Source organism: Corvus kubaryi, unplaced genomic scaffold (genome assembly GCF_017639235.1).
Source record: "Corvus kubaryi isolate FWS band 111438036 unplaced genomic scaffold, C.kubaryi_AGA036_p1.0 136, whole genome shotgun sequence".
Taxonomy (NCBI): Eukaryota; Metazoa; Chordata; class Aves; order Passeriformes; family Corvidae; genus Corvus; species Corvus kubaryi.
In genome coordinates, this window is record NW_024580670.1 from 5,623,847 (window position 1) to 5,645,470 (window position 21,624).

The window sequence follows — 21,624 nt, forward strand, 5'->3', positions numbered from 1 at the left end:
CTCATTTTACCCCTATTTCCTTTTTGTGAAGTCAAACAAGTCTGGATGTCCCATTTCTCCACTTACCACTCCCTGTAGGCTTCCTGCTTTATTCCAGCTGGTTTATTTAGACTTACTCTTTAGACAGGTATCCTGGATTCTTTCTCCACTATTCTTCAGTCCTCTTTGTGAATCTCTCTAAGGCTACTGGTAACAGCTTGGAAATAAAGGAATTCCAGGTGTCTTGCACAATCAAGGCCCTTACATCTCAATCCAGTTGACATTTACCATCCTCTTTCCTTGATTATTGAATTGCTGTCTTTTGGAACCAACACATACAATCACAGTCATCATTCTGTAACCCAGACCAACTGGGGACTATTCTTGGACTATATAATTATTTTTCTACACCACTTGTTTTATTTGGTTGGGGCTGGTTTTTTGCACCGTGATAAATGAAACCTGAGTCTAATGCGGCTTCACCTGCTGATCCAAGGGCTCCATGGAGCCAAGTTCCCCTCAACCCAAGCATGCCACCACACACACACACTCACTGACCACTGTCTGATGGGACTGCTCCCTCTCTGGCCAAGGCAGGCACCGCTCGGGCTCCCGTCCCTCGCTAACGCTGGCTGCTGGCTCCGCTGGGAGTGACCTGCTCGCTTTTAAAGCCATCTGCTGACCTCCTTCCCCCACCCCAGATGCTGCTGAGATCAAGGGTTGAGATCAGAGGCTCTACCCTCAGATGTAAAGCCTTTCTGTAACTTGGAACACCCTGTGCCACCTGTTACACCCAAAGGCTACTGTATCTCACATTAACTTCTCTGGGACAGGGGTGGCCCATCACCCAGCAGGAACAAATCCAGGGCAAACTCTCCATTTGCCGTGCTTGGAATGCTGGCATCTCTCAGCTCCCTGTGGATGTTGATAAATTATTTGTCAGATATCGCTTTTCCTTGTACATATTAACTTATTCTTTCTTTTCAATATATTTTTGCAGGCTCTGCTCCCACTCTCCTCCAGGGAAATTTGCATATGGAGGTCTTTCCCCATCCTGCTACAGGCATTTTACCCTTCTGCCTGAAGTTCTCCTGCATGGCCTCTGGGTCACCCAAAATCCTGCATCAGATAGATTTTGATCACCCAAGAAGTGAAGGGGTTGGCAAGCCACAACAGTACATAGCAAGGGGTAAATGTCACCCTGGAGTGAGGGGAAAAGATACAGAAAATTCCTGATTTTTTTTTTTTGCCAGGTACCAAGCAGTTGACTTGGACTATTAAATGAGCAATGTCCACAATGTGAGTCCATGCTTTGTAAAGGTTAATGTAACCCAATTTCAGGAGGAATGTTTCCACCAGACTTATGTTGCAAATCCCCATTTGGGGGATTTAAAACATTCCCCTGGCGCGTTTATAATCCCAATGCTGCAATGCACTACTGAAGCACATTAAAAAAAATAGGAAAAAAAACTGATTGTAGGTGGGCTGGGGAAATGTTTTTATCCAATCTGAGTAGAAAATTCATCAGAAAGGTAAATGGAGACAGAAAAATCATACATTTAAGTTAACTTTGCCAGTCAGCATCTCTTGTAGCCCGTATTTCCTGCCCTATAGCCACATGCAGTCATCCACACACTTTCATATGGCCCCAGCAGAAATATCTTCCTTGCGAGGACACAAGGAATGCCCAAACCCACACACAAGTTCCCATTTGCACTAGCACACAAGGCTGCAAATGGTGCTCTCCCAGCCAGCTCAATGTTCTTCTCACAACACAGGACACACAATGCACATCTCCCATTTAAAAGGATTTTCTACCAGGCAGTTGTAACAGCTTGATAAAAAAGTTTCCAGTGGTCAAAAGACAGCAAGAGAAACTCTGGGGAGAAATCCATCGAGGGCTATTAAACACAGAGATGTCACCTCTGGCATTGCAGATGGCAAATTGCTGGAGCTTGGGAAGTATTGACAGGCAGCTCCATGCTTGTCTCCCCAGGCACCCACCAGTAATTCCGAGTCAGGGAGAGAATTCCAATTGCACGTACCCTGGGCTCATCGATCATGTGGTCCAGCTCTTTCTGCCTCACCAGTCATGGCTCCTACCAGTTACTCCCTCTAAAAATGTTTTACCGCCAGAAATATAAACAAGCATATCTGGTGCTTTTTCTGTCTTCTAAAATTAGTAAATCCTTAAAGGCAGTTATAGGTGCTGTGGGGATTCATTACAGACAGCTGGAGGTGCATGTGGTCCTCTGTGCTCCACCCCATGGGAGGGCACCAGGAGCTGCCTGTCGAGGAGGCTGCAACCACACCAGACCTAGAGTTCATGGGAGTCAGGTATTGCTAAAGGTGTAGTGTTGGAAGAATGCTATTGTAAAAAAAATGGTATTGCAAAAGGTGGAGTTCCTTTAGATTTTCAGAATAAATTAACTTCTACACTTCCAAAAATGTACTTTGTATTTTGCTTGTGGATACTTAACAGTTCCCTTGGCACTGAGCCATTTGAGACTGGTGCTTTACCAAATCAAAACATGGATTTGCCTTTGTTAGATATTGTCTCTCCTTCCATCTCCATGTTAATAGCAATTGCCTCATTTATAAAGGTTTTTGCTGATAGTTACTGGGCTGTGACCATTTTTAATGCACTTCAGACACAATAGCAATTCACACTATTGAGACTGCTCTTCAAAATCACTTCAGAAAACCTTGGACAACCTCCCTTGTGGCTGAGATGGACAAAAGCAGAAGAAACTCTCCTTTACTATTTAATTGGCCCATGCAAAATTGAAATTTGAATGACTAATCCAATGACTCTTAACACTTCCTCTCCATATACTAGTTTTGATATAAAATATGGTACAACTTTTATTTAAGAAAAAAAAATGTAAATTTGCAGAGTAAATACAATTTCAGCACTTAATTTATTGGCTGTTGGACAAGGTTAATTTGATATTCACCAAATATTCCTGCCCCTGAACTTTTCAGAATCTATAAAGAAATCTGTTAATGAAGGAATATTAACTGAATCAAACTGGAAGGGTTTAAGGTAATTTAAAACATCTCTGCGATCTTTTTCTGAAACTGATGTGTCATATACTGTCTTGACTTCAAAATAATTAATCCAATGAAATTTAGAACTCAGTTTATAGATAAGCAAAAAATAGAGATGTATCAAGTAAAAGGACCAAAAGTTGGCACAAAGTGAGCATACAGTTCACACTTCTCACACTTGGGCTGGATGTTGCCAGCACTGTGTGACAGTGAGGGCTGCAAAGCACAGCTCTGCAGATCTAAGGAGATATGGGAACACAGAGGGCATTCCTTAAATAGATATATTTGGTACTGTTTTGGTTGATGTTTTACGGGTATGTTATCATTGCTAGCACTCAGTGACACTTAAAGGTCTAAATAAGCACATACCATCTGTAAATTGTGGAGCTGATCTGTTAAAAGACAGCAGCTTGAGGTTATTTGGGCACAACCTTCAGTCCTGTTATCCTGGTATGGCTTTGGGGCCAGGCTATGCCTTGGCCCACAGCCACAGAAAGAGGGAGGGCAGAGGAGAAACCTGTGACTCACTTGTATGAGTTACACAGAGGTCCTACCATGCTGGGAAGGCCTCCCCATCACCCAGGTACTACAAAGAGTAGGGCATCATGCTTTACCTACTTCCCTTTTGTTCCTCTTCAGGCAGACCTAGGCCTTCTTCACTCAAAGCTTGTGACATGCAGGAATCCACCTAATCCTTCAAAAACAGCCAAACCCAGCCAAATGTTCTCCGAGTGGGGGGTTTTGGCACTTTTTCCATGAGGAAACACAATATTCAGGGTTTTGTACATGTGCTCAATCACTCTCAATGTCTGCTCACCGCCTGCCCCCCTCCCCTCCCCAGCTTCTCAGGTGGTAGATGCTTTAAATTGCATTTAGTAGAGGGCCAAAAGCTTTCAAAGACAGAGTCTGTACAGGATTTGTGTCCTATTGGCTAAAAACAAAAAGAGACCCCCACCAGCACCTTCTGAAAGGGAAGGCTGACAAACGCCTTTGTTGTGCTTCAGAAATTCCACTTGGAGAGATGTTAGAAATCAGTTGGTTTTGCTGCTCCTACTTGTTAAGAAGTAACTTGATCACAGCATCCTTGTTAAAGTTAATAAATACCTGCCTCTTGCAGCGGATATTTGCATCATTATTTACGTAAAACACAAACACAAAAATCAGCAGTGAGGCACAGGGGACCTTAGTGAGATATTAAGAAAACGGGGGAGGTTCCAGCTTTGTTGGTTTCACTCTTCTATCTTTGAGAGGCCCAGAGAGGAGAACATGCTGCAAAGAGATAAGGAGAAAGCAACAGCTGGATGGATATTTCCCCGCCTATTGGCTGCACACAAGTGCCAAACTAAGATACTCCCCTGCATGCAGCATGTACTTCACAGCTTTGGGGCACAAACACAGTGGATAAGTTCATTTAAGTAATGCTACTTCATTTAAGGGGGTGTGCAGGGCGTTGTGTGTTCCTGTCCTTCAGCAGCAGATGCTTCCAAAATAACACAACTCACTTCCAAAAGGATGCCTGAAAGGAAAAACATGCCCAGCAAATAATTCCACCCCCAGCCTGCAGACAGAAAGAATTTCTCAAGGGCCCAGCTACTTCTCTCTTCAAAAAAATACATTGGAATTTACTTTAGTATTCAAAGAAGAAAAATCCTTATTGACGCTTAAAAGAGTGTAATCATCTGCAGACCTGTGGCTCCCCGCCTCCCTCAGTTAGCTGCTCATGGTCCTTGCACCCAAGTAGGTTAACCTGACCTTGCAAAGAGATCTCATCCACCTCTGTTATAGCATTGGCATTGTAACACATGCAACTTTGAAAGGATTTCATAAGAGCTCCACGGGAACTTGGGGCACTGGGGGACAACCCATGTATCTGTTCCTTGCCATGACAGCAGAAGAGAAATTAGGGAATCAAAGAACATGTCTGGAACACTCCTGTCCCTCTTTTGTTCTGACCCTGCTTCCATCTTCCGTGTGTTTCCTGCTTATGCAGGAATTGAATTCCTTTTTTACACACACAGGTGTCTTGCCCCTTTGACCCAATTTATCAGGTTGCATCATTTTAGACCCTGAAGGAAGTGATCTTTGAATATCAACTAGCTCTCTTGGACCCCTCTTCCCTGTAATGCCAGTTCCCATGGGATTGTTCCAAGACCCCTGAAGAGGCTGCCAGTAGAAAGCCTCATCCAGTTCCTCCTCCTGTTTGCCTGTAGCAAACACCCACTGCAGGTCACCCTTACCAGAGTGCCCTATGAGCAGAGCCCATAAGCTCTTCACTCACTCATCATCCACCCACCCCAAGATAAGGCCTTGATACATTCCAAGTGCTGCCACCAGAACCACGGTGCCTTCCTGGTCTGTCTTTCCCGAGCAGTGCAGCCCTTCACACCAACACCCCAGTCACACAAGCCATCCCACCCCACCTCTGCAGTCACAGTGAGATCAGAGCCCTGGCACTGCACACAGATGGTGCCTGGAGAACCTGACAACAGCACTGTCCCAAACCAGAGAATTCCATGTTGTTTTCCTAGGCTGCCGTGACTTGGCGCCTCCATTGATCACAAGACAATCTTTGGAAGAGAACAAGGGTTCTCAACCAACCAGTATCATGTACAAGCAGTTCTGCTAAGCACCATCACTGCAGCAGAAACCACACAGGATGTTGGAGCTTTGCTTTAAAAGCCAGGAGCCTCTAGTTCTCAGCTCTGCAGCAAGGATGCTGGGAAATTCAATGTAAAGGGGGTTGGGGCTTTCCAATACGCAGTATTCTCAGGCTGGAAAGCCTGACTTGACATTCCTGCTGGGATGTCAGCTGCAAACAAAGACAAGGAGAAAGGGAAGGGAAAGACCATGCACCTGTGTGCAAACAAACGCGAAGTTAGACCTGAATAGCCACAAGGAATGAGACAAAAGGACAAAGCACCTTCCATCTTAAAAAAACAAGTGACATTACACACAGGCGAGGCACGAGTGCAGAAACAGAAGAACTGAACAAACGCCAAAAATACATCAGATTAATTTTCAGAAATTTACTAAAATGCACACAGATTTGTCACAAAAACAGTTGAACTCCACTGTATTTCAACAATAGGTTTATTTTAAGAAACATAACATGACATTAAGTAAAAATGCAAAATTGTGCAATTATGGCAAAATGTTTAAAAATCCACACATTTGCCCTCATAGGACTACAGTACTTCTTACTAACATACCTGAGCACTGAATGTTGGATGCCACTTCTCAACAGCCTCGCAAACAGGGAGCTCTTGGATCTCTTGTAGAACATACACACACTGCATGTCTGGTGCACCAAAACTGCTTTGAGTTATTCTCAATTTCATTGATGGAAGCAAGTGGAATTACAAAATGTTTTCTTCTAAAGTAACTAATAATTTTGGAAGAGAGTTACACTCACCTAAGTTCTTACAATGCTAGAAATTCATTTCATAACAGGAACTAAACCAATGCAAATAAAATTCCAAATGAGCAAAATGTACAGATTACTGTTCAAATATTATCAGTACCTTTGGTGCAATTATTTTTTTTGTGCTGTGCAAGTTGACTTAAGCCTGACTCTAAAGCAAAACTTTACCAGGAATCTGACTTCCAGCATAACATAGAAGCATTTAAGAACTGGCAAAATGTCACAGCTACATTACTGTCTCAACAAACTCCTCATGCAAAAGATTTAGTATATTCTACTCCCACAGCAAGTTCCAGGATTTAGCTTTCAAACACATGATAGACTTGGATCACACCCTCAGTTTGAATGGTTAAACAGAATGGAGATCTTCGTACTTTAGTGCAGATAAACAAAATTAACAAACCTACTGCAGAATTAACCACAGCATATTGTACTTCTATACATCACATGACCAGTCAACTGCTAACTCAATTCTATTTCATAGTTTCAAGTAATATATTGAAATTTGTTCTACTAAATAAATATAGATTGTCAAAAAGCAGCAAGAAATCTTGTAAATATTCAACCAAGCTCAAAGAAAAAAAAAAAAACAAAAAAGAAAAACAAAGAAAGAAACAAGGAAAAAGTTACATAACACATTGCAAAAAAAAAAAAAAAAAAAAGGTCTTACACACAAATGCAACACTGTTAGGGAGGGTGCTTCAGAAAGCTTGCAGCTAGAGGCCTACAACAGCACAAAGAGAGCTAGCCAAGGACTAAGGATCATTAGTTAAAAACTAAATTAGTAGTACTTTTCAGAAAACCCCTTATTCTTGGCTATGCATATAGATAAAACTATCCAGAAGAAAACTAAACAAAGAAACAACACACTTCAACACTGTTGGAAAATGCAGTCTTAGCAAGAATTGCCAAATTCAGGAAGAAAAAAAACAAAACACAGGTGCTCGCATTGGAAGAAGAGTTTGGTGAATCTCTGGAAGATGAGGTATGTAATGCAAAGAGGCATTTTTATTTTGCTTTTCATTTCACAGTTTTTTGTTTGTTTTTGCCTCTCAAACATTTTGTGCAAGAATTAATAAATAGAACCAGGCAAGTATTTTTGTGTATTAGGAAGATTCCATTTGGGAACAGGAAGACCACATAGTAAACAAACATTATCCAAATCCTCAGCCATTCCAGGGGGATAAACAATGAGCTAAATATTTGGCTGACTGAAATGTCAGCTGTTAAGCCAGATAATGGTAAGCACTTTCAGCCAGTGATGGCCAGTGCCACGTCAAGTTAACTGGTTTACTTAGGTCAACAGGAAAAAATAGGAAAGAGTAAGTTAACTTAAAGCTCTGCAAAAAGTAGAGCAGTAAGAAACGTGGTAAATTACAGCTGATGTAAGTTTTAGGATTCCTCTTTTCCCTTTTAAATCCAATTTTCACTACTGAAGTAGAGGCTGAACTTTGAACTTACTTTTTAAAAATAAGTTAAATGTTAAATATATAAAGAAAAGTGTTGCAATATATTCCTTATTCTGTATTTCACCTAAGATTATTTAAGCCATGGATGCTTACTGTCAATTTTGCGTTAATACGCTGGATAATGCTGACAGCTCAGTAGTGCAATTTTTCACATTACAGATCAGAATGAAATAGAAGATAGTTGGGAGCTTGACTGCAGAGAGAAAAGAAAAACAACTTGCAAAGTTAAACCACACTTTTCCAAATGCACATGCCAACTCTGCACATAGCACTGTACTGTAGTGGAGACAGAATGAACACTCCACACAAAGAGAAAAAATAAAAGAGAATCAGTATTATTAAGGCCATATCCTGTCACCATTCTGTGCAAGAACACCACTGCAGTAAAAATGTTATGTTAGAAAAGACAATCTGATGACAGGACAGGGCCTGGAGACAGACACACACGCCATGGAAAGTACCAGGCTGTCTTAAACAGTAGCAGAAGGCTGGCCCAGTTCAGACAAACAAGTATTAAAAATGTACTAGCACCATCAACTTTTGGGTTAAAGCCCTTTACGGGGTGAAAAAAAAGGTTTTAATCAGTGTCAAAAAAAAACCAAAACGTTTTTACAGCACTACGTCTATGTGGCAAAAAACAGGTGGTGGGATTTTTTCCCCACTATCATTAAGCTCAATCTCAACAAAAATCCACAGACAGGAACTGGTACAACAATATGAACAGGCCTCCATTTGGGGCAAAGGTACTCCACAATCCAATTCTGACTTGAGTTTTTCTCCCAAATTGCAGTGCACAAACAACATCACAAACATCTTAGCAGACTTCAAAAACAGTACAAAAAGAAGAGATCATTATGAATCAGGATCTACCATTCCTCTCTATGTACTTCAAATCTAAATTAAAAAAAAAAAAGCAACAAAACTTAGTGATATTGCCTCAAATTTTACCCGTATTAAAAAAAAGAGAAAAAGAAGAAAAGTCACTTCAACACATCTTGGACATCCTTAACTATTAATGCTAGATTTTCTTTCACTGTAGTGCATAGTTATCCTGGCTCTTCCACTTAACTTGCTTTTACCACAAAAAAAACCTTTAGCATGATATGATTAAGTGTTTACCAGAAATAAAATGCTGATAATTGCACTTTGTAACCTCCTTCTCATTTCCCAGGAAAATATCAGTAAATATGAAACTGAACCAACAATTCCCTCCCCGGACTGCAACCTTTAATGAGCACCCATCCCCATATACAAAAAACTGTCTGTTTCATCTTACAATAAATACTGACAGAATTTCTTTGTTTTCTTTTAAGACATGTTTTCTCTAGCATCAAATTACCACTGAAATCACTAAGGCCTGTTACTGAAAAAAAAAAAAAAAAAATTAAATAACTTTCTGAAGACACTGCGGATACAATTTAGCAACAACACATTCAAAATGCCGGCCTAAATCCCAGAGCCTGTCTGGAGTCTCATAGACTTTCTGCCATTGGTCAGTGACCTCATCGTACTGGTAGAGTGAATTCTTCCTGCTGGTTCTGAAAACGTGTTCTTCAACAGTGACTTGAGTAGCTCTGACAAAGAGGTGGAGTTTGTTTTTGAGGAGAACAAGTTTTATGTATGGATTAATGGACTGATCGCACGGGAAGTCTTTTTTTCGAGTCCACTTGTTCTGTTCGATGTCGTAGGCCTCGACGGTGAACATGCGCTGATGGTTCCCACAGGTGCCAGCGATGTAGTAGATGGAGTCGTTGTACACTGTTGCCAAGCCTTGGATTCTAGGCACAGTCATTGGGGTTAAAAATCCCCAGTAATCCTTCTGAGGATCGTAGCAAAGGAAAAATTCCCCTGAAAAGAGAAAGCAAAAATAAAATATTACTTATGCTTCATTTCCAGACCAACAATTCTGTGGCAATTAAGATTTCAAGTACGTTCCTCCACAGACAGAAACGCTCTGAGTTTTCTAGAGCCTGGATCCCAAAACAAACACCCCAGCACCATCAACTGCTTTCCTTCTAGTGCATTACAAAATATTAATAGCATGACTAAAAACTACTTTGAGTTTCTGTTTCAGCTGAAGCAGAGGGAAGCATGTCAGAAATACATTTTACATAGTTTCTAGGTATCCTCCGTTACTTCTAAATCATGCTTATTAATTTGGGACAAAACCTTTCAAGATTCCAGTCTTGAAATGTCTGAAGTACATCTGTTTAACTCTTTAGCATCTTCACAATGTGTCATCTGCAGATGGGGAGTCTCACAATTACTTGCTCAGGTTTAGCAGCTTTCAAACACTGACTTCTGTCTTACACTACACACAAGTTTCGAAGCTACTCGCATTAGGTGGCTGGGTTACACATTTAGGCTGATTTGCTTAAAAGGAGGCCAGGTGAAAACCTGCATGAAGCTACTGATTCACAGTTAGGTTTATAAAACACCTGTGTGGCTCAGTGCACAGAGCAACATCTACAGACTACAGATGATGGAAGTTCAGATGACCAAAAACTCATGCTCTGTAACATTTCATGAAAAGAACATGGATAAAGAACACCTTGCCTTTTGCACAGTCCAGTGGAAGAAAGGCCTAATATTTGCCAAATACTAGCATAATTCAAATCATATATGATTTCACACAGCTATCTTAAGAATTTTAACCAAGCTGCTGTGTGATCAAGCACCTCACGTGTAACAAAGAATACAGAAATGAGACAGTAAAATTGGTGGAACAGAGTTTAAGAGATTAAGTCTTACAGATAATACTAATTTTGATTATTCAGTTTTGTTCCACAGTGCAATCTCCTGTGACTGACACTTGCACTCCACTGGCATTTTCACACTCTCATCAGTTCTTATTGACTGCTTCTAACTTACGAGTTTTCCCTAGAAAAATTACTAAAAGCTAACCTCTTTGTACTACAGCACAAGGTTTTATCTAGCCACCCGTAACACTACTCTTTAGAATTTGCTGGTTAGCACAGGAAGTAGCTTATTTATATGAGCAGTCAATTGTCACCTAAAGCACTGAAGCACAGAATGAGTGCAGCTAAAATTTGTAAACAAGGTTCACTCTTATTCTATAGGTTATAATAATATCCACTTTTTACCAGTTCTAAGAAACATTTAAAGGAACAACCACTAAGCTCAATATTCTTCAGCACTCCTTTCTAACCATCTAAACCAGACATCTGACCCAAAAGAAAGAGATTTAGAGAACTTTTTAGCATAACAGAATTATTTAAAGCCACAACCAAATGACAGAAGAAGAAAACTCTGCAAGTCACATGGAAGATCATGAATGCAAGTCAAGAAATCATGTTAACTTCTTCTGGTAAATAACAAGGATCTGACAGTACTCACTATCCTGTTTCTCTCCTGTGGTCCAGCTCTGTATGGAAGTGACCCAAGAAGGAGCTGGTGTGCATCTGAGACCCCAACTTGGGCAGGTATTTACAGAGATGGCCCTTAGCAAAACAAAACTGAGACACCTCCCTCTCTTCTTCCTTTCCACTTTGTGGGCATCTTACCACAGCCTCAAACCAGTCTCAGCACTTTTCAGTGTGCACTGAATGTAAAAACAGTACTGTAATTACTGACCAAAGAAACAGCGTTAACTAAGAAAGATGCTTTATCTCATTCTAGTTTCTAGGGTGACTTCAGAAAGGAGGGCAGGGCAGGAAATGAAGACTTACAGTCATTAATCAACTTTTACAAGCCACCAAGAATAAAGACACCAGGAATTTTCCCAGCTTTAGCCAAATAAAATGCAAAGTGCTTTTTCATAGGACAGTATCTTCAACACTGGTGCATTCACCCAGGTAAAGATTTAATACAGAATTTTCAGAGTTAAGTTTAATACCGTATTTTTGACTCAGAATACCACCAAAAACGTCATCTGTACAATACCTCAGTACTACAACTTAGTGACACATTTCCAGGGCATGGGAATTCAAGTAGCAACCTCCCTCTTTCTAGTTTCCCCGCCGCCACCACCCCGGGGGTTTTTCCAAGTTGCTTAAGAAACCACAGTCAGTCAGAATGAACAATCCCCACTTCCAATAAAACACCACAGAGGCAGTCAAACCACCTTACCCTGTAACACATAGATGTTATCCTTATACTCCACAGCACTATGGAACTCCATTGCTACCGGCATGGGACACACAGCTGTCCAGCAGTTCTCACGGCTGTCATAGCACTCCACAGACTTGAGGGAGTTCCGCCCATCTCCTTCATAAACTCTCCCCCCGATCGCGTACAGCTTCCCACAGCAGTGAACCAACTTGCAGCCTATTCTGGCCCGCAGCAGAGGAGCCTTTGGAATCCACCTGTTGCCGGGATGATCATACATCCAAAAATCACTCTCTGCTCGGTGGTCAATGGAGACCTCGCTGCTGCTTGGCCTGTAACCACCCGCAATGTAAATATCATTATCAGGAGACACAAGAATTCCAACCTCCCTCAAGTCATTTGGTGGCTTGCATAGTTTAAACACTCTCCCTGTGACCGAATCTAAACAAGGCACTGTTTGCTTCTTTCCTGAGTGTTTGTGGGCAGCATCAAAGCATATGATCATTTCGGAAGCGGTCATTCCAAGCCGTTGTGTGTAGCCATTGGCACTGGGCTGTCCCTTTTGTACACAGCTTTTGGCCATCGCCTGTGCAAACACGGGAGGGATTCTCTCTAAAAACGTCTCGTCCAACAGAGGCATACGGATGCATTTGGCAAATATTTCTGGAAGGTGCACTTCTCTCTTATTTTGTTCATGCTCAAACCACCTTATAATGCTCTCATAAACATGTTCTTCTTTATCTACATTTAAATCATCACTGTTGAGGATACTTATCAGTTGGTCTTTTCTCAACTGAAGAAACTCTTGCTCTTTGGTGACACTCAGAAACTTTTTGCGAATGTATTCTTGTGACCTGTCTTTAAGCTCCTGATGACCATAGTGATCAGCAAAGATGAACACCCCAATGGAGTTCTGTGGGTCCAAATGACTGATCATGTATTTAGCACACTGGTCTTGTATGAAAGGGATCTGGAAGATACTGGCTGCAGTGAACAAAGCTTGAACGTTGGCCTCTGTCAGCGCTATTCTGGAGGTATATGCATAGTTCAACACTAAATGCATCGACTCTGCTTCGACACCAACGATCCGAACTTCTTTCTGGGTACTCTCGGTAAGGCCGCTCGTGAACATTGATCTGCAAAACAAAAATATTCAGCAGTTTGTCTGTAATTACCTTTAACTACAGGTAAAAAATTAAATATACTGTACAGCTAATCCCAACGCGATTGCTCCTCCATCAGCACAAATATATTTATCACAGTTGTTAAACTTTCCTGTTGGCATACCTAAATTTAAGATCAGTTCTACACTTACTGAAACAAAAGTGGAGCTTTTTGCTTAGTTATGTCACTAATCCCATTTTGAAATTCACTGGGTTTACAAGCAAAGCTCTTGACGTATCCAAGTCTTTGCATTCAACTTTCAACAAGTTATTTCGTATGGATAATCTACCATGCTAAAATATGTAACTTTAAAAGAAAAAAAGTAGTTTCAATATGCTCTTACTGTATCCCTGATACCCTCAGTACCGGAGGCAGTTTTATTTGGCTTAAAATGGTGTGACCTTTTCTCCAATGAAACCCTCCTTTGAGAAACAGACACTGGTAATTCACTGACCTTAAGAGAACAATAATCTTTACTTGCTAGGTGCACTATAAATACATAGAACTTATTTTTGTTAAATGAATATTTTAAAAAATTGTACCTATACTAATATTCTATCTGCTTTGATCACCACTAGAACAACGGACGGTTGTACCTGAAGTAAGGACTGATTGCAGCAAGAACATTCCTATGACACGAAAATGTTTTCCCATGATCCACTTCCACTACAATATCTGTCAGCTGTCCTTCATCATACATGGTCTTCAGCTGCTGGAGAATACTACAAGCATGGAAGGGGTCCATTCCACTGATGACTGGGTTTGAGGGAGGAATTCCATTCAGTGTTTGTGAAAACTGACTTGGTTCTACAAAGCAAAAGTAAAACTTTAACAGAAAACAACTAACAACAAAAAACAGCCTCCAAAAAAATTCATGTATGTGCCAAAAACCTGCACATGACCAAGAATTAGCACAAATTAATAGTCCATACTTCCTCAGCATCACCATCCATCAACAACAAGCCAAACATTTTCAAGGGTGAGTAAATAGATAAAGATTTCACAATACACATGTCAGTTACCATTAAAGTCTATATCCCTATAAACTATAAAGTTAATATCCATTAACATTAAGGAAAACAATACAAATACTTCATATCACTGGGGAAGAGGAAATCAAGTCAAGAAACACCAATGCTTATTGACTTATAAAACAAAAAGGAACAAGAAAAATAAAATAAGTCCCCAACTTACCCCACCATTACACAAGTCTGTATGTAAATATTTAATTTCACATTGAAACAGGAACTAGCTCCTGCCTTACACAAGTAATGGCTAGTGCAGAGGCTCATGAAGAAACAGCCCTACAGTAAGTCTGTTGGGCAACAAACCTAAACTCACATAAATCTGTAGATACAGTTACATGTTTTCTCTACAAAAAAAACTGAATTATAATTTGAATTTTCTCAGGTGTGAAGGAGCTCATATATCACCGTGGAAACATATTTAGTAGAGCATATGCTGCTAAATAACATGTGATAAGCATAATGAAATAAATCCCAAAGTGAAAATTGAGCAATAGCTCAAGCACAAAAATCTGTTTCGTAATAGCAACAAAATTTTTACGCAACAACAACAAAGGAGAGCTCAAAAGAAAAACAATAGGTGGCAAGAGCTGCAAATCAGGTAAAGCTGCTGACTGCAACAGAGTGCTTCCAACAAAATTTGGGCAACACAAAGGGGCAAAGAGGACAGAGAGCACACCCATTTTCATAGAAGCCTTTCATCAACCCCACTCCCTCTCCCGGCTGCGCTCCCCTCACACAGCAGGGGGGTTCCTCATGGGACACCCTCCTTCCACCCTAACACAGCACACTGCCTCGCACACCCCCTCTGCCACAGAGCCACCCGCTCAGGCGGCCTCACGCCACCACCTCCGACACCCGAGCACCGCTGCCCCTCCCAGGGACCCCTCACACCCTCCCAGCCCGGGCACCCCCGAGCCCCCTCACACGGTGCTCCCCCCCCGCACAGGGCCAACCCCCCTCTTCGCCCCCCACCCCCCCACCCTTTCGCCCAGACACCCCTCAACACAAAGGCTCCGATACCCTCACCAGGACACCCCCCCTCGCATCGCGCGCTCCCCCGCCGCCCCGCACCGACCTCCCAGCGCTGCCATCCTGGGCCCCGCTCGGGCAGCGGCTCCGGGGGCGGCCCGGCAGGAAATGTCACCGCGCCGCTTCCCCCGCTCACCGCCGGCCGCGCACCCCGCAGCATCGGCCACGCCGATTGGTAGCTGCCCCCGCCGCCTGACGGGATATGTAGTGCGGGCCGGCGGCCGCCGGAGAGCGGGGCATGCCGGGAGTTGTAGTCCCTCTGGAGCGGGACGCCTGGGAGTTGTAGCTCTCGGGAAGAGGCGGGCTCTGCCGGTCGCGTAGCAACGAGGCGGCGGCGCCTCCAGGCGAGCCGCCATTTTGGGCCCCTGGCAGGGACGTGTGGGCTGCTCCAGCGCCTCATCCCGGAGTTTTGGATCCTGTTCCCTCCTCACCAGAGACACCCGGCAGAAATGGCTTCTCCAGAGGAATAATTACCCCCTCCACCCCAAAGTTCTGCAGTTCTCCTGTCAACACTGAGCTGCGGCTCCTGGGGCAAACCCTCCCTAAGGGGAGCGGAGGTGTCACCCAGAGATGGCTGGGCAGAGCTGCCACCACCATTACTGCTGAAAACAGGCAGAAAGGGGGACAGAAATGCCTGCCAATGTCCTAATGCTGCAAGGATGTGGTGAGGGGCAGGGAAGCGTCAGGATGGGAGATCCATATCTCTGCAAGGTTGAATTGACCTTTAATGGAAACCAATAATCGGCTACTTGGTCTGTTAGCTTGTTACACCAGGAATATTCTTAGTTTTTCCAGGGTTGGTAACCCCAGCATGCTGTGGGCAGCCAGATCAGCCCTAGCTGCCCCACAGAGCTGCTGAGTGACTGTAGCACACAAGTGACCATTTTGTTGCCCCTGACCCTTAATACAAAGCACATTTCTCTCTCCATCCCAGAGGTCAAGTGGATGATAGTCACCAGGTTTTCCAGTCTTCTGCAGCATTTAGCCACTGGTCTCATACTTGGGAACTGAGTCATTATCAAGCATTTGCTGTGGAAGAGGTTTTGAGGTTTTTTCTTGTGAAACACAATTAACAAAAGAACTAAAAAATGGAAGCATTGCAAAATCGTGTTTTATTTTTTTACGCAAAATAGATTTAATACAGCTTCACCGCTTTTAGCTGTGAACTTCTGTTCAAAAGTAAAAGCAAACAAAACCAATTTGAATAGTATTTTTAAGTTAATTTCTCATTAACTCTCAGAAATAGTAGCCTGAGTACATGCCTACTTCTCCAAAGCTGGTGAATTTAAAGGTAGTGCCACCCCACTGGTTTTACTTTTGCTTGCAAGGCACAGCCTTCCCCTCACTCGGCAATTATCAGTGGTGTCCAGGCTGCTCCGCTGATAATGCTGCACAACGCAGGAGTGATGGAGACTCTGATGAAAGGGGGTGTAAAAGAAAATAGAACTTCACGTCTGCAAATCGATTCTGCAGTTTTCCAATTTCCCCATTCAGCACCAGCACAGCCTGTGAAATTGTCCCTAGAAATATAAAATGAAGGGATGGAGAATTCCTCTACTCTTACCCTTTAGCAAATGACATTGCCTGATACAGTTCATTTCCTTCAGTGTGGGCATGTAGGCCAGGCTGGATTAGTGTTAAAATGCAGAAGCCAAATGTAGAATGGTTTTTAATACAGATCCCACATTGAACTGGCACTTTGGAGCATGAGCCTTTCTTGAAATAGCTTATCTTTGTATGGTTTCTGGTGAAGCAAGTAAATTGCCATACAAACAGGTTTAGATGTGCTTTAAGAGGCATTGATAGGAGCACTTTTGCTAAGGCTGAAGCCTTTCTTAAGTGGAATAACACCATCACCCTCTCCCCGCCCTGGAAACCCCCATTAGCACTCCCGGGATGTACTACCATGTAGCACCCCCATGGAAGTCCAGGGATCTGGATTTCTCACCCAGTTCTGCACACTATTCCCTGGAACTCTGAAGGGCAGAAAGAGATGTGTTGGCTGTGCAAGCTGCTCGGAAATCCATGACAGTCACACACCATGTTAAAGCTTCATATAAATGGCATTTGCATTACACACAAATATTTGAGCCTGTTCTTTCAGAAATTAAAAGATGCTTAAAGAATTCCATCTCCCTTCTGCCATGTTATTTTCTTTCTCCTGTCATTGTTTTGTCTGTGAAGCGATGAAGGCCCATATTTGAGTATAGACATGAAAAAATTGGGTTCTTAGCTTCATGCTGCCACAAATTTCTTCATGCTGTTGACCAAATAATTTGATTTCATGAATTCTGGCTTCCCAGGAGACAATGGGGAGCTGTGAATGCATATATTCATGTAAATCCTTTTATCTTACAATATTTTTTGGTATGTATTTTAATAATTTTTGGTACCTTTTTTTTTTTTTTTTCCTTGTGGCAGCAATGCACTGAAACCTATTTGGTGATTTTGCAAGAATTCAAAGTCCTTGTTATTGAGGGACTGGGATGCTTTCACTTGTGCTTTAATTTCACACCTAATTTATCATTCCTGGAGATAGAGCTTGAAAATGTACACTTGGGGGCGAAATTTTCCCATTTGATATTCCAAAGGTTCAAAATAAAAATGAAATTATGTCAACTGATATGGAACACACAGTCCACGTCTGTCTTTTATAAGTGAGTAGAGACATTGGACTCCTTATAAAATCACAATTGGCACTGTGTGTTCTGGGATCCTTGCCTTCAGAATAAAAATGTCTTTGTCATGAGCCCAAGAAAGAAAAGAGGAAAAGGAAGAAGCTTCAGGAGAAAGTGGACAAAATACAAGTGTTTTCAGATATTTCAGAGAACTTAGAAGATATCCATAAAAAGAGTTTGACCAAACAATGAAGTTATTGAAAACGTTTTCCTGCAGAGAAATTCTAATTTCCTGCAGAGCAAGTTAATTAGAAAACTGGTTCACCTGGTTGCCTTCAACATAGGGACAGAGAGAACATCCTATCTATGAAATGGTTGGTTTGGGTCACGTGGAAGGAACCTGCCCCAGTGCTCCTGCTGCACAAGAGAGCATGCACAGAGCACTTTTGGAACAGGCAGCTCTTGCTGCACAGTATTAGGTGTGTAGGAAATTTCCCATGTTTTCTCCTGTCAGCAAAATGAAGATAAGAAATGCAACTGGACTAAAAGTCAAAGAAATATAAACCAGGGTTTGTTCAAGCAGCTTTAAAAGATAATGATTTTTAATCCATGTGAATATTCCCATTTTCATTTTGGGTATCATGTTTATGTTAAAGCTGTAGGAAGAGGTCACTGCAGCCTATTTCCCTTTTTTTCTTCGCCCTTCTGTTTTTTTCACTGAAAAGAGGGCATAGCCTAATCCCACACGTGCCATATAGCCCAAAAAGAGGAAACCAAGGGCTGCATAAGCTCTTTAGTTTTTAATGACAACGTTATGAATGGCGGAATTTTTCATGACTCTTGAGTTTAAACAAACAAACAAACACCCCACCAAATAACCCCACAGTGATTTCCAGCAAAATTGTTTACCTATAGAATTTAAATACAAACTAGTAAAAAACCCCAGTATTACTTGCTAACTCCCAAATATGTCTCAATTACTGTTTACATTTCTTCAGTTATTTGTACCAGTTAATTTGCACTGTGACACTGTGAGAAGTAATAGAGCTGATGCAGCTCCAGAAACCCCTCATATTTTAATTGGAAAAATCTTGATATTCACTGTGGAACAATCTAACCTTGAAAAACAATCTTTTACCAGGTTGTCTTTAATGCATAAAACGCTGCTCATTTTCTGCAATTCTGTCACCAAGGGGCACATTAATTTAGTTGCACAATAATTTAATACATCGATCCATTGATTGAAGCAGAGAGCTTTTTGTTTAGTGGTTCCAAGAAATCACACACTTCTTGCAGAATCCATAAAAAGACAGTTCTGGCTGCAGTTTAAGTAGGGGGAATTGCTGATTATTAGGGAAAGTTGCCCTTCAAAGCCGATCGATCCCGCCATACTGAGCACAGTGGGCGTTACATCAGGAGAGAGGGCCGACTGGCAGGGGGCAATTAATGGGGCAGATATCGGAGTGCCTTCCCTGATTACCCCATGCTGGACAGTGGGTTTGGCCATGCTGAGCCAGGCTGGTAGAAACAAGAACCCTGATGAGATATGGCTCTGCTAATGTCAAGAAGTGCCACTTCCTAGCAGCAGGAGCAACTTTATTGAAACCATCTGTTGTTTTGGAAGACACATGTGCACGCACACGCATACCTCCTCCTCCCAAAGTCTTTAACCTTTCTCTTAAGGCTGACTGAAATTGCAGAGCTAATCCCTCCTTAATCTCAGAACAACAGGCTCTGCTGCGGTCAGCAAGTCCCAGCAGCTACTGTAAACTGGGGTGACTGGCGCCATTTAGGTGACGTGACAGTGATGTATCCTGGAGCAGTCACGGCAGAACAAAATAGCCATTCTTCCACTGTCAAAATAAAGTTTGGCAGGAGCAGTGTGTGATTACCAGGAGCCTCAAAGAGAAGGCTGGGGTACCTGCACAGAGACAAGAACTCGGTACTCAGCTGGATCTCACTGCTCTGTGCAACACAGGGAACAGGAAGAAGAGACTGAATGAGTTTGGTCCCCTTGAAAACCTCATTTTTCAGCAGGTATAACCCAAAGCCATCTGAAAGGACACAGCCCTGTTCCAATTTGTCAAGTCTCTAATCACAGTTTTATGGTGATCCTTCCTTAAGACACCAGGACCCTTAAGCTTCCCACGGCTGTGTTAGAAGTGAGCATCAGAGCCCAGGCTGCCAACAGAAAATGTGGCACTGCCAGAGCATCCTGAGACTGAATTACCTCCAGCCTCGTTGCAAGTGAAGTATGTTTGTTGGTATTTCATGCATATCTGTGTGCTTCTTATTTCTTATTCCTAAAAATGGTGTTTAAAAGCACCAATTAAAAAATAGCCAGCTTCCCAGCTCTTTGGAACAAACACTGCATAGCAGACCTGGAGTCTCTAAAATCTCTCTTGCTGGCAAACATGACCCATATGCCCCAGGCTACTTGGTCACTCTGTAAAATAAACCACATACAAATGTCAAATAATACCCCATCCAGAGCAGGAAAAGATGTGTTTCTGTCCTTGTCTCCGGGATTTGAACAAGTGATTTAATCTCATCTCCAAGCCCTTCTGCCTACATCCTCTCTACTTCCAGACAGCCCAGATGAAACAGACCCTTGCAATGATGCAAGAGGTAAGAACAGAGAAGAGCAATGATGTCTTGCTGCCCCTTCTTTCCTCCATCCATTTTCACTTCTGCCTACATGTGGGCTACTGAAGCTCTGCAGTGTGCATGGACAAACCCATACCAGCCTCCACAGAAATATGTCACTGATGGCCTGACCAGTGGCAACAGAGAGCTGGGACTTTAATGCACTACTGTAGACATAAACTGATCTCACTGTGGTCAGAATGGGATTCAACTATGGGAAAGCTGCAGCCACTTCCCAAAGAGCACACAGGGATAGAGAAAGGTGAGAGCAAAAATAAAGTGCCATTTCTGCCTGGAACAAGCCCAGAAAGTTAAGAGCAAACTAGTTTTCCTTCTTAATTGTGGGAGCCAGTGAAGCCAGAGGGATCTTTTAGCAGAAAGTAAACTTGAATTACTCAACACCATCCTGTATTCCTGGGCTATTCTGAAGTCATCACTCAGAGCTGGTGTGTTTTTGAGCTCTTCTCTTCAGTAACTTTTTTTTGGTTTTTTGCATTTTGAAGAACTTGAATATAAAACATACAATCCCCAGAGCTGCAATAGGAAGGAATGTATCATTCCCCTTCATACTTTCAGCCTAAAGAAAACTGGAAGCTTAATAGAAAAATAACTCCAGTGTATCTCAGAAGTCCTGTAGCTTAAAAACAATCTAACAAGATGGGGCAGTGTGGTGTTACTCAGAATGCAGAAAGGTAACAACCAGAAACAATCTTAACATCCTGGAGAAGACAATGGATAATGTGGGTATTTTGATAATAGAGGAAAGTCCCACATGTCAGCTTCCATGAGGGAATAAGTTTAATACAGGGCAATAGTTTGTTTATTTTTTAAAATAATGAAATAATGGGTGTGTTACAGATACCCCAATAGCTGCCCTTATTTGCTTGCCCTATCCAAATTCAGTTGCATAATTTTAATTCTATGGACTATGATTATATTCGATATGGAATATTTGACTGCAAAACTTCAGTTTACATACTTCTGTTTATTGGCAATTTGTACTTCCTGTTTGTGGCTTTAAATCCTTTTCTCCTTGTGGTCAGTATCTTTAGTATTGAATGGAGGGACACTGAGCTGAGGTCCAGAATAAGTAAGATAACTGGAAGTCAGACAGTGGCTGGATTCCTAGAAATTATGTGCAAATACTGAAT

At 42.1% G+C, this 21,624-nt stretch overlaps 1 protein-coding gene across 1 annotated transcript; it reads right to left on the reverse strand.

The window, feature by feature from the left end:
* Positions 1–6,102: 6,102 nt before the first annotated feature.
* On the reverse strand, positions 6,103–15,360 carry KBTBD8 (kelch repeat and BTB domain containing 8). The gene is made up of 4 exons (XM_042014491.1): positions 15,256–15,360; positions 13,749–13,959; positions 12,010–13,124; positions 6,103–9,768 (listed from the first exon to the last, which is right to left on the reverse strand). Exons 1-4 carry the CDS (start codon positions 15,269–15,271, stop codon positions 9,305–9,307), a joined length of 1,806 nt encoding a protein of 601 aa, XP_041870425.1. The 5' UTR covers positions 15,272–15,360; the 3' UTR covers positions 6,103–9,304.
* Positions 15,361–21,624: the final 6,264 nt, after the last annotated feature.

Coding starts and splice junctions, on each gene's coding strand:
- KBTBD8 (XM_042014491.1), bottom strand. Junction 13,125..13,748: donor GCAATCAGTCCTTACTTCAG/GTACAACCGTCC, acceptor TTTGTTTTGCAG/ATCAATGTTCACGAGCGGCC. Junction 9,769..12,009: donor TAACATCTATGTGTTACAGG/GTAAGGTGGTTT, acceptor TTCTCTTTTCAG/GGGAATTTTTCCTTTGCTAC.